We start from the raw sequence: 12,807 nt of genomic DNA on the forward strand, positions 1-12,807 counted from the left end.
AATAGTGCTATTCAAAGTATGATCTGTAGATTGTTGCTACTCTGCCACAATATAACAGCAAAATGAAAGAAGAAAATGACCCAAAGAAAAAAAGGCAGAGGAAGGGAGAAAGGAGGTGAGAAAAGGAGTAAGAAAGGTAATTTTTAAAAAAGAGTGCTTACAAATATAACACTATGACATGTTGCAACTTTTATTGTATTTTACAAAATTATTGATCTACATTAGATAAAAAATTAAACACAGGGATTTAGCTCAGTGATGCCGCTGAGCCTGCCTCAATAGGTGAGCCTGCCTCGAAAGCACAAGGTCCTGAATTCAATCCCCAGTACCCCCCAAAAATTAAAACAAATATCCAAACTGCCTTTCACTTTGGGTAGTTTGAAAAGCACTGCCCTAGAGTACAGTGCCAAGTAAATTCAAATGAACCAGAGTTTTTTAGTCCTAAACAGAAATAACATTTCCTCAAAATAAGCCTATTGTCCTTAGTTTTCCCATTATCACCAGCCACTACACAGTAAGAACAGGAACAATTTTAGCGACTCATGTAAGCTACTAAATAGAATCAGATGGCACCCATGGAGATGTGCATTGCTGGAATCTACTTTAATATGTAAACCTTTTTCATTCATATGTGTAACAATGTGTGCACTGAAAAAAGAACTCATATGACAAAACTGCATCTTTCCTATGGAAATAAGCCCTTAATTTCAGACCTTATCATTGTCTCTAACAGAATCTGAATCAACATCTAACTGAGGCAATTAAGGCTCTCAATTACTTTAAACTTCCTATCAAGGAAGGTGAATAAGAAACAATTAGATCTCAGGTAACTAAAAGACACCGAAACCAACCCTGAATTAAAACACTGAATTTTAAAACTTCCAAATAGTGCTTATACCATGCACAGATGGTTGTAACAAAAAAGTTCAGAAGTTAAAATGTCAGAGGATCACACAAAGTTTAGCAAATAGAGAAACAAAATCATATAATACACTTATAGGAGAAATTTGGGTTAACCAAGCATTTGATTATATGCTCATATCAATATATACAAAAATAGACAATATAAATTTAATTGGAGAGGGAAAGCTAGAATATACTTCAAATCGTGGATTTTGAATGCTATAATATTCTTCAAAATGTGGATGTAAATATCTGTAATATAAAATCTGTAAAGTATATATAATGAAAATATAAATATATCTATTATACAAGAAAAGTATCTGAGAGGACACATGCCAATTTAATAGGAGAAATGTTTGGTAAGCAGAATGGAAGGAAAGAAAAGGAGCTCTTATGCTGCACTCTCTGTAGAATCACACCATGGATATATTTAAGCTTATACAAATTCTATGATGTAAGCAGGGGAGAGGGAGATAGTGAATAAGAAAGTGCTTAAGGCACCTTGCCTGTGAGTCTCTTTAAAGACCCTTTGTGCTACAGAGTGTAAGATGGTTCTTACATCAACCAACAGGCTGGTTCCTCTGTCTGTCTCAGTCTCCATGAGCCTCTCTGGATTTATGTGCTTCTCCACACTTAAGGTGGACTCCATGTTCAACAAAAAATATTTGTACAAGACCAAGACACAAGCAATCTATTTTATCTAGAACTTAAGTAAAATAATAGTGATCTGTCCCAAGGTTGGAGGAAAAAGTAGTGTATTTCCTGAAGACAGTAAGTGGGGGTCCAATACAGTATTCTCCCATGCATTTCCAGGTAAGAGTAAACACAGTTTTTCCCTTACAGGCTGACCTCTTCTTATGATAAACCTCATTTCTATATTCTTTTATCAATCATTTATCACTATTTTAGGATATAAAAAGCAAAAAGTTAATTTTTTTAAATTTTTATTCTACACTTTAAATAAAAATATAGATACACATACCTGCTTACCAGTGAATCCCTGGCAAATAATCTTCGTATTTTTATCAACATAGAGATGTTTCCGAGAAGCTGCATAGGAACAATGTCGAATTCCATTCTGTTGTACTGAAAAGTAAAGGAAACGTGACATAACTTTTCTAAACTTCTGAACAATGGATTCAAATTGGTGACTAAAAAAAAAAAAATCCTATAATATAAAAGCTATATTGTGACCATGAAAAATTTAAACATCATTTTTAAAATGAGAGAGGTAGGCCACAGCAATAAATTAGAAAAATAAAGACCCTGCTTCTACGCGCCAAGATCTTATCCTTCCTGAGAACCAAATCTTATAGCTTTTTCTGAACTGAGAAACAAAAGCTGAAGTTTATCATTTAATCCTCAGAATGAAAAACAGAGATCAAAGATAAATGTCTCAAATTAAACCCAGGGACTGAAAATTAGGTATCATCCCACTAATAATGTTTATTAAACAGCTACAGCCAAATTGACTCAATGTTTTAAAGTCCAATTCCTATAAATAGGTGAGCTAAGGCAAACATTGTCAGGGGTATGAGTAAGAACCACTCTGCAAACTGTTCCTCAATAATAACAATATATTAAATGTTAAATTGCAAAATAAAATTTGACTAAAACGCAATCTAGAATCACTTGGATCGGTCTCTTCTGACGTGAGTCAAGAATTTATACATTCAAAATAGGGAAAATAAAATAAGTAGGAAAGTAGATGAAAGAGAAACTTGTAAAAAAACAATGTTATTTTCAGTAACCCACCTCAAGAAAAATGAGAAGTTGGGTTAATACAACCAATTTCTAATACAAAAATCAGAAAACAAGTACATGGCTTGTAGGCTACCTTCTAAAACTCCAGGAGAGCCACCAATCTATCTTGTCTACACCCCATCCCTGGTCTCTTCAAAGTGGCTAATCCTTCTTCCTACCACTAAGCAATTCTGGAAAGGCAGCTCCAGAAACAAATATCTCATCACGCATTTCTCCTGAGACCCGCCCCATGCTTTTTGACTCAAATTGCTATGAATCGCTCTCTCATCTGAATCACTGCCTATCTTTTCAGACTTCAGGTGTCACAACTGAAGAAGAATCGATATCTACACTGGCAGAGGTATTTGGAGTTTCCATGCCTCTAGGGAGAAGGAAAGCCCAGACTTCACCCTTACCATCCAGGTGAGCAGAGTTTCGTGAGCACACAGAATTGCCAGGCAATGGGCAGCTGCACTCTTCAACTATGCTCAGAAAGGCGCCATGAGGGAGTCAAAACACCTGACATTACGCCGGATTTCCAGCCTGAGAGATGTCCCTTAAAGAGATGCACAGCAGAGCCCACCCAGCCAGTGCTGTCATTCTTGCCCTTTGCTAATAGACAAACCAGTAAAGGTCATAAACCAGTAACACAACAGTGACGGTAAATCAACAGATGATGAGATATATAACTTTAATAAGGAGAAAATGAGCACTTTAAGTATTAGGGCAGCAGGAAGGTCTAAAGTCTACCAACAAGAATACCCTGATGGTGAGGGCTATGGCTCCTATATATTGGGCCACTTCCTGAGGATGTGCACCCTCTTGCAAGTTCTTAGAAACCGGCCAGCCCAGCCTTGGTTTTTGCGTCCCTAGAGGAGCTGAGAACAATGTCTCAGGAATCAGACAGGCTTGAGCTTGCTATTATACTCTGCTGCTCATCAGTGAGGTGACACAGGCATACTTTTAATCTCCCTTAGCCTTGGCCTTTCCATCTATAAATGGAATAACAGCTTCCCACAAGAAGACTGATGTTAACATGCAATGATGCCTGGGTATCAAAGTGGCTGGTATACTCCCAAAATCCTACACAACTAAAATGGTAAATCTTTTCCTAGAAAGAGGAAACATTGTTGATATTTAAAAATCAAATACATACAACCAGAACTGTTTTTTGTTGTTGTTGTTGTTGTTGTTGTTTGTTTTTTTGAGACAGGGTCTCACTGTGTAGTTGAGTCTAACCTGGAAATCACTATGTAGCCCAGGCTGGTTTCGAATTCACAGCAATCCTCCTGCCTCAGCCTCCCAAGTGCTGGGATTACAGATGTGAGCCAGCACGCCCAGCTCAGAACTGTTTTATATGTGTCCTCATGCACATTCTAAATACAATGGACCCATATGAACAACTTGGGTTATGAGCAGAATTTTAGTTTTAACTTATAATCCAAGTCTTGAGTTATGACCCAAATGCTGGCCAATTGTGCTTCAAGTTAGTCTCAGATACAGATTTAACCCTCAAAGAATCCTGGAAGGAACATTACAACATCCTTTCCTCTGTGGGGTTCACTGAGAAATCCTGGGTCAGGGTCTCTCTATGGACACTGAGATCTAACTGTACTCAGGAGACTTTGAAGGCTGTGTAGAGGAACCTGAGCCTTTAACTGACCAACTTGAGTTACAACTGCCCTTGGGAATGAATTGAGTTCTTACGTCAAGGGTCCACCATATATGTTTATAAATGCCTACATATAATATGTAGCATGCACAAATATATTTGTAAGTTCTTAACATGAAATACATATAAAGGTACAGCCTCATTGTAAAAATGGAAAAATAGTATGTACCTCATTGGCTGATATGAGAATTAAATGAGTTTAAAAAGAGAGCACATAAATTGGTGATAAGGGTACAAGAAGTGTCTTAGCACTAATAGCTATTTCATTATCGCTATCATTACTAATGCAGAATGAACAGACCACACTGCTTTCAGATGCTCACTGTGGCAGACTACCCCACCAGGTGCTCAGGATTCATGAAAGAGTAAGATAGACTTACCCTACCCACACGAAGCTTTCTGCTCTGTAAGAGAATTAAATGTTAAGCAAAGAAACCCAAAACTACAAAAGTACAAACTGGAATAAAAAGGCTAAAAGAAAGGGACTGAGTAATCTGAAAGAGAAGTGTTTTCAACATAGGTGATAGGTCTGTATCACTCAGCTACATACTGAGTCCTCTTCCCATAGATAGCAACTATACCATCTGTAAGATGGCTAGTGAAATTCACAGTATGATCTAGGCTAGACTTGCTTAGGTGGGACTCAAACCATGGCCTTCCATGACTACTTAGCACAGTTTCAGCCAATAATTTGAGACCCTGTTCATGAAATACTCTCCCCAAATTACCTCTTAACCTACATCCCTGCTACTCATTTATTCATGCACATACTCATGAATTTAAGATGGGAATACTTATGAACTGTATTAGTCCATTCTCTGTAGCTATAACAAAATACCTGACACTAGTTACTTATAAGGAAAAGAGCTTTATTTAGCTCACAGATTAGGAGACTGAAAGTCTGAAATGGAGCAGCCTCGCTTGTTCATCCTCTGGTAAGGGCCCCTTTGGCTGCAACATAACATGTCAGAAAGGCAGAAGGAATATAGCCCTGTGTAGAGTAGGGTCAAGTACATGAGGCAGCCTCATTTCATAACAACCCATTCTTGTGAGAATTCACTCCAACAACTCACCCCAGAAGACCAATACTAATAATCTCTTCTGAGAGTAAAACCCAAACTCCACTCCTTTAGGCGCCACCTCTTAAAAGGTTCCACCACCTCTCAAAACTGTCATGCTGCAGACCAAGTTCCCAATATATGAAGAGCATTAAAAATAAATATATATATGTGCATATATATATATATGAATGATGTAGTACCCACCTATAGGACTTTAGAATACAGCAGAGTAGTTTAGCAGCCATTTAACCCTCAAATTCCAAATAACCTGTCATTCAAATGCAAAATCATATATTGATTTAATATTGAAAAATATGTTCATTTATTATTGACATCGCTGGTTGCTAAGTAAGTACCTTACTTCATCAAATCTAAAATACCACTTTTATGGGGGGTGGGGGGTGGGACTAGGGATCGAACTTGGAACCTTGCACTTGAGCGGCAGGTATTGGCACCACTGAGCTAAATCTCCAGCCCAATACTACCATTTTTAAAGAAGTATACCTAAGTACTAAGAAGAAAGAAAAAAAGTTGCCAAATCTTGTAAAGTATCAATTATTAAAACATTCTAATTTTAGAAATGTTCTAATGTTAAAAAAAAAAAAACTAGGAGTCTGAGACAACAAAATGCTTGTCTTTTGGTAAAATTTTTCTCCTGTACTTAAGAGAAATTATGTTTTAACATCCTCAACAATGTTTCTATGAAATAAAGTTGAGATCAGAAAATCTAATCACTATCTTATGCTTATATTGCTACATCTGAGTTATCTGTTTTACATTTCTGAAATAACTATTTGATTCTTAGATGCAAAGGGTAACAGATAGTAGAATAAGAAACATCACTGTTAAGGGTCTCCTTTTCCAAACTGCACTTTCAAATGCTTCCTCAGTTCAAAACAAGTCTACACAATTTGGCAAATATGGAAAAGGCAAGTGGCACCTTTTTGCTTTTATTTTGCAACTAGCAACTGAACCTAGGTTCTTCTGCATGCTAGGCAAGCATTCTAGTGTTGACACCAGCTTGTTTATGTGTGTGTGCGCGCACGCATTCAAGTGTGAGGTCTTGCTAAACTGCCCCTGCTGACCATGAACTTGTAATCCTCCTTCCTGCCTGAGTCTCTCAACTAGCTTTAAAAGCTTCTCAACAATCAAGACAAAAAAATCAGAGCTTCAAAAAAAAGGAGACTCAAACTATTATATGGTGCACACTAATGGAAAAGACACTGTCCAGCATTAGGAGACCTCGATTCTATCATTCTTTTTGATACTGGGTGAAAAACTTTCTGAGTTTATTTCCTCACTTGCCAAAGTTACAGGATCAGCTGAATTGTAAGGTTCATTTTCTGGCATTAAAACACCATAATTATGAGATTCAAAAGTATTTGTTCTTATTTCCTAATTACACTAAAAGACTAAATTTATAGGAACTTGTCATATTTAAAGACTTTGAATTGCTCTAAATTTCTTAAAATAACTTCACTATTTCAACTTCAAAGCTGTTTATAAATTTTCAAACTTTCTCATGGAAGAAATACTTCTTAGTTTTCATTTTTTCCCTTCTTCCTTCAACTGGATTCTTTCCTTTCTTTCATAAGCTGTAGAATAGGGTGGTGGGTGGGGTGCTCAGGGATTTCTAAATATTGTAAGTAACCCCTCCAAAAGAGCCCTGGAAGGCAACTGTAAGTGCTTGCTTTTATTTAAAAAAAAAAAATCAATATTGCAACATTTGTGACCTTAGCACACAATGTACCATCAACTGAAACTTAGCAGAACAGAGGGGACAAAATTCTCTAGCATCTCTAGTTATTTTAACCTGAGTAAAAGCTTAAATAATTTGTGACCACTTAAAAAATTTTTTGCAAGGTGATGCTATGTCTATTTTCTTAGAAGAAGTGAAAACAAGCTTAGATATGTGGAATAAGAAAGGGGATATAGAGGTTTGCCAACTTAGAGATTTTTATACACTAAACATTGCCATCTGTAACCCCAGCTCTAATATAGGAAATATCTTGGTTCAGTTCTTACACCCCTCAGTCTTTGTAACAGATTAATCATATGACTTGGAATAATTCAAGACCACTCCAGCAACGGAAAGCTAAACCAATGATCTCCTCTGTCCTGGAGACTAAGAAGAAAGAAACATCACTCCTGTGAAAAGAGAACTGTTAAGAACTTCTAACAGTGGATTAAGAAACAGATACTTTACACTCTTCCTTTCTTCTCTAGATTCTGCTATTAAAACAGCAGACCTACCAGAAGCTAGGGTGTTTCAGAAAATCAGACTAGTAAGACTTGAGGAGAGAGACATCCGGTGGGCAACTCCTTCCTGCACTTTCCCAGCACAGTGGCTGTGCTGCCCATCTGGCCTTCTACATCCTAACCCTCTATTTAAATTATGCTGAATTAAGCCCACACCCAAGATTATCTCCTTCCTAGTGCTCCAACTCTGACTAAAGTGATCACTCGGTACAACTAATACCTTTTTCCCTCTTCTGACTACAACAGCAACTGTCCTTTAAATTATACAGTAAGAATCTTCAGAAAAATATCCAAAACAAGCCCAACTTTTTCCTAGCAAGATCTTTGTCCTTAAATGACCTGGTAACTAAGTACCACTACCGAGTACACACTCACTTTTAGAAATTAATCTTCTCAAGAAAGGAATTAAGTCCAACAAATATGAGAATCAAGCAGAGTTAGAAGCAAAGTAGAAACAAGAGAGAAAAATGTATGGTTGAATGTCTTTTATATATATTACTTAAATCTATTCACTTAGTCTGCACAGTGAACCCAAGTCATCCTGTACACTGTCACTTATAATATGCACATTTTTCACTTTTCATCATCTATTAAATCAGCATTGGACAATCAATAACACATCACAATTTTAATCAGCAGTGGATTTCTTTGTTAGTGGCAGACAAAACAATGGTGCACCTTATCGGTGATGGTGCCTCAGATTCATATGGTATTCTTGTCATGCAATTTGAAACACTGAAAAATGTAGCAAGAAAAAAACACTAGGATTACTACAAAGACTGTGAAGGAACCAGCCAGACTTCAAACCCGGATATGACTGATTCCAAACTTTCTTCCTATTATAACTTACCTAGTAAACTCAGAGATTTTGACCATAACAAGAATTTTCAACAGTCAGCGTTATTCAAAGACTAGCAACTTGGGTAATAAGTTCTCAGGAACTGGAGTGTTCATACCGCCTGGTGGTCACATTTGTAAATAATTGGGTTAAGTCTCAGGCAACGCTAAGCTTGCTTCTAGGCGTCTATAGGGCTACGCTGGCTCTGGATGCAGAAATTGCCTTTCCTTTGCACCTGAACCGACTTTCAGAGATTAGATAAGTCGAAATGCAGGACCCTTCAGTAGAAAATAAAGACGCCCCCCCACCCCATGCAGTCATACCTCAGCTGAGTTCACTTTTCGCTCCATAAGGGGTCAGTCTAGACACTATCCCCACCCACCCCGCCGTTCGTCACCGCGAGTACAACTGCATGGTCTCGGATCTGCAAAGTTCCCAGGCCGGAATCCTGCCTCAGCCAGCGCACGTCCCCGTCCGCCAATGACCCACGTATCCAGCCAAACTGAGCGCTCCCACTCAAGATCAGGGCCCCACCGTTCCCTCGCCCCGCCAGTTCCTTCACTGGAGGGCCTAACCGCGGCCTGGGCCAGGATGTTGGGCCCAGCGAACCCAGGAACTCGTGGAGGCCAGAAAGACAGAGTGCCAGCTCGACTCACGGAGGAAGGTGCGTGACAGAAGGCGGGCGGCGACGAGGCCGCTGCTGCCGGAAACCATGGTCGCGGTGGCAGCTGCAGCGGCTAGGGCTGCGGTCATCCCCCAATGACACTCCCCGAGGCCCCGGGGTCCTGACTGGAGCTGAGGCCTGCGGAGCAGGGTGACCAGGGCTGGCGCCTGAACGAATCCCCTTCAGCAGGAGACTCTTCATCGAACATTCGGGCTCACAGGTGGAGAAGAAAAAGAGGCATCCTGTCGGAGAAGTAGATCACTCAGTTCTTCCTGGATATGTGAGTTTAGTGAATGGTAATTGTAATGGCAGTTTAGAGAATCCCGAGCAGGCCTGGTCGGCGCGTGGCTTTATGGGAAGTGTAGTTTTATGGCTCCAGGCTTGGCCAGTCAAATTGGAGCTGGAGAGAAGGGCAGCTATCGGCCAGGGGAAATCTAGCCTAGGAGGTGGAGGTGTGACGATTTAGAACGAAGGAACCGCGAGGTAAAGTGCAAAGAGAAATGCCGTATCTGGGCCACTATTTTGCACCTTCGTTTTCTTTGGCTGACACATGGAGAGGATAATGCCTCAACACTTACCTTTGCAAGGACAGGAAAGAATTGCCTGTGATAACAGTGAATCTAAACTCACGATAGTGGCCAGTGAAAGACGAGACCAGACAGACCAAAAGCTACGTCACTGACACTTTTTTCGTGAGATATGAATCTGATGGTTAAACAATCATATAGCCTTTGACTAGCATTAAGTATATGAGTACCTCTCCATTTTCCCTGTGTGAGCCAACCGTTCGCTATTTGAGCTTTAGAAGGAATCTCAAAGTTCCAGAGTCAACAGGTAAACAAGAAATAAAATAATATACTTTCCTCTCAAAACCGTACTCCTGAGATTCCCCAGTATCAATAAAATTCTATTTAGCTCAGTGGTGCCGCTGCCTGACTTGCAAGCCCAAGGTCCCGAGTTCGATCCCCAGTACAAAAAAAAAAAAAAAAAAAAAAAATCCCAATCCTAATTTACCAAAGTAGTCACTATAATTTGCACAATGCAGTGTGATGGATAAATGGGATTGCCCAAGGAAATTGCCCAATATTTCCTCTATGACCCAGATATTGTCTTTCTCAAGCTCGATTTGACTGCAAACAAACTCCTCCCTTATTTGTCTAGTGGACCCTGTCCTGATAACTAGTTAAATAGTACCAGTGCTGTTCACATATATGTTCGGTATAAAGGCTCATTTTAAACAGCAAAATTCTTTTTGAGCTCTCACTTTATAATAACAACATGTAGTTGCATTTAATTGGTAAAATGCATGGTGCAAAAAATATAATTTTAGTATAACTTCGATGAATTTGTTTTTTCATGAAGACAGGGATTTTAGTTTTATACACTGATGTATCCCTGGCACTTAGAATTCTCCCTGGCCCAAAAAGAGAGCTCATTATGTACTGAACTGAGTTGATACAGAGGAGAAAAAGTAGTGTATACATTGTAGATTTACAATGTGTGATGGGCTGAGAATATTCCAATCCCTTGTAACACAACTCACCCTAATTCTGTCCCTCCTAGGTAGGGAACAGTTGTACTAGACAGCAATTATATCACTGATTATTTGCAGATTGAGTTTTGGAATCAGATATGGATTCAGTCTCCACTTTGGCCACAGTCTATATGAGCTCTGGGTTTCAAGTTTTCTCACTGAAATAGGGATGAAAGTCTTTATTTCAGAGGAGGTGTAAGCAGTTAATACATTTAGTATGTAATGCTCTTCGTACATTCTAAGTTATTACCACTTTATTACCATTGTAGATAAGAACTTTTCTTCACATGCTGGATGATGTCTTGAAGGTTTTGACTAATGTGAATAAGCAGATGTAGAATAGGGTATTCCCATTTGTCTCAAAACCTTAGCTAACCCCCTAAAACTAAGGGTAACTGGTTACAAATACCTCCACATCTGAGGAGGGCAGTCTAGGAGCTCCTTCTCTCCAAAGTTTGACAAAAAGTGACTAAATTTGCCTTTGGAGTCTCACCACCACACCAGCCCACTCAAGTAAGCAAAACACTGCAATTCATTGATGGAGAGAGGATTGATTCTTCTGAGTTTTAGGTTGTTATGTTAAATGTCTCCTCTCACCCAACCAAATGTAAAGGAAGGGTCCTTACCAAAAAGACTAGCATTCAATTCCAGGCTAAATTACGGCAAAACCACAGAAATTCTTGAGCCTTGTCTCAGTGCCTAAAAGGAGATCTTGGTCAAAGAGTGCTTGGAAAAACTTGAGTTTGGGAGGGAGACCTAAACATAGAAACTTATGTCAGCCTCCTCCCTAGAGAATTCTAAAGGCAGGAGACTGGCTAGAGCAGTCCTCATTGGTAAGAAAGACAGTATTTGGGGTGGCAAGATGTATAGTATTCCCAGGGGTGAGATGGATGCCAGGAAAAAAAATCCAAGCTTCCTCCTAAGAAGACCATCCTCTAGGACAAGTAATCGTATCATAAAAACCCATAGAAGACTCCCAGAGAGTATCAAGAAATCAACCATTGAGCACATATGTAGATGAAGTTCTTTATCACAGGAATGGGAGAGGAGCTTATGAAAAATCCATAAAGTGTCCTCGAAGAGCCAGCATTCCTGAAAGTATGAACCAACAGGAGAGACCTACAAATAGCACCCTTTAAGACATTTTATCCAAATCTCACCCCTTGGAGGAGCCTAGAAAAAGGTGGGTGAGAGAGGAAGAGTAAAGGAAAGGATAAGAAAACAGACTTTCACAGATTCAGGTTGTGAAGACACAGATCACGCCAGACCTGGGAAAGAAGGAGGGGCTTTAAATTAGATACATGGTTCAAGTTTTTAATAGGATCAAATGGACCAGAAAATGAGAAGGGACCAGAAATGACAAGAGTCTGTGGGCTTGCTCCCTGATAAGGATTTCTTTCTTGTGTATAAAAGAAGTCAGTGTTCTCCATCTTTACTGGGGCCCTTCAATATGAGCCCAAATTCTTTTAGGATCTCAGATCCTTTTCCTTCCACCAGAGTTTTGTCTAAATCCCTGTAGTATTGCTAAAGTGAGGAATGCAGTGGAAGGAGCATTTGGTCTTCTGCCTTGTTAGTCTCCATACACCTTTCTATCTGGTTTTCAGTTAATGGTCCAAGCTACTACTGCATCATCCCTTGCTCCTTGTCACAAGGCCCCTTTTGGTCTGGCTCTATCAGTTACCTCTGGTCTCTTCTCCAGCATGTAAGAAAACCTTGTACCTTCAAGGGCCAGAAACATCCCTGATTGCCCAGACTTAGCTGCATCTTTCCTGCTGCTCTATGAACCCTTAAAACCCTGTCTAATGGTTCTTCTGACTACTTTCTTCCCTTCATCTCCACACTAGGGAAGTAAGAGTGGGTAGATCAACACCTCAGCTCTCCTGTCTTTTCTTCTTCTTCACTGGCTCAGGGACCTATTCTGATCTTGAAGATGTTAAATCACATTTTTGTCCTAAATTGAAGTTATTTCTGTCTTCAGGTCTCTCAGTATACATTTCTTTCCTGGAGCCATAGACCAAAACTGCCACATAGATATAGAGGGTGAAGATATTAGAAGGAAACAGGAGTAGGAAAAGCATCAATTAACATTATAAAGAATGCTCCTGCTATTTCTAGGGTGGGCTACAGTTTTAT

At 39.4% G+C, this 12,807-nt stretch overlaps 1 protein-coding gene across 1 annotated transcript in view; it reads right to left on the reverse strand.

Moving 5' to 3' along the window:
• Positions 1 to 9,430, reverse strand: part of Suclg1 (succinate-CoA ligase GDP/ADP-forming subunit alpha) — a 26,725-nt gene extending 17,295 nt beyond the window's left edge. The window contains exons 1-2 of the mRNA XM_010610837.3: positions 9,133 to 9,430; positions 1,886 to 1,989 (exon numbers count right to left, since the gene is read on the reverse strand). Of these exons, the coding sequence (XP_010609139.1) occupies positions 1,886 to 1,989; positions 9,133 to 9,229 (201 nt within the window). The 5' untranslated portion in view covers positions 9,230 to 9,430. The remainder of the gene's footprint in view (positions 1 to 1,885; positions 1,990 to 9,132) is intronic.
• Between the last annotated feature and the right edge of the window lie 3,377 nt (positions 9,431 to 12,807).

This window comes from Fukomys damarensis, unplaced genomic scaffold (assembly GCF_012274545.1).
Source record: "Fukomys damarensis isolate Sample0158 unplaced genomic scaffold, DMR_v1.0_HiC HiC_scaffold_2, whole genome shotgun sequence".
In the NCBI taxonomy this organism is placed as follows: Eukaryota; Metazoa; Chordata; class Mammalia; order Rodentia; family Bathyergidae; genus Fukomys; species Fukomys damarensis.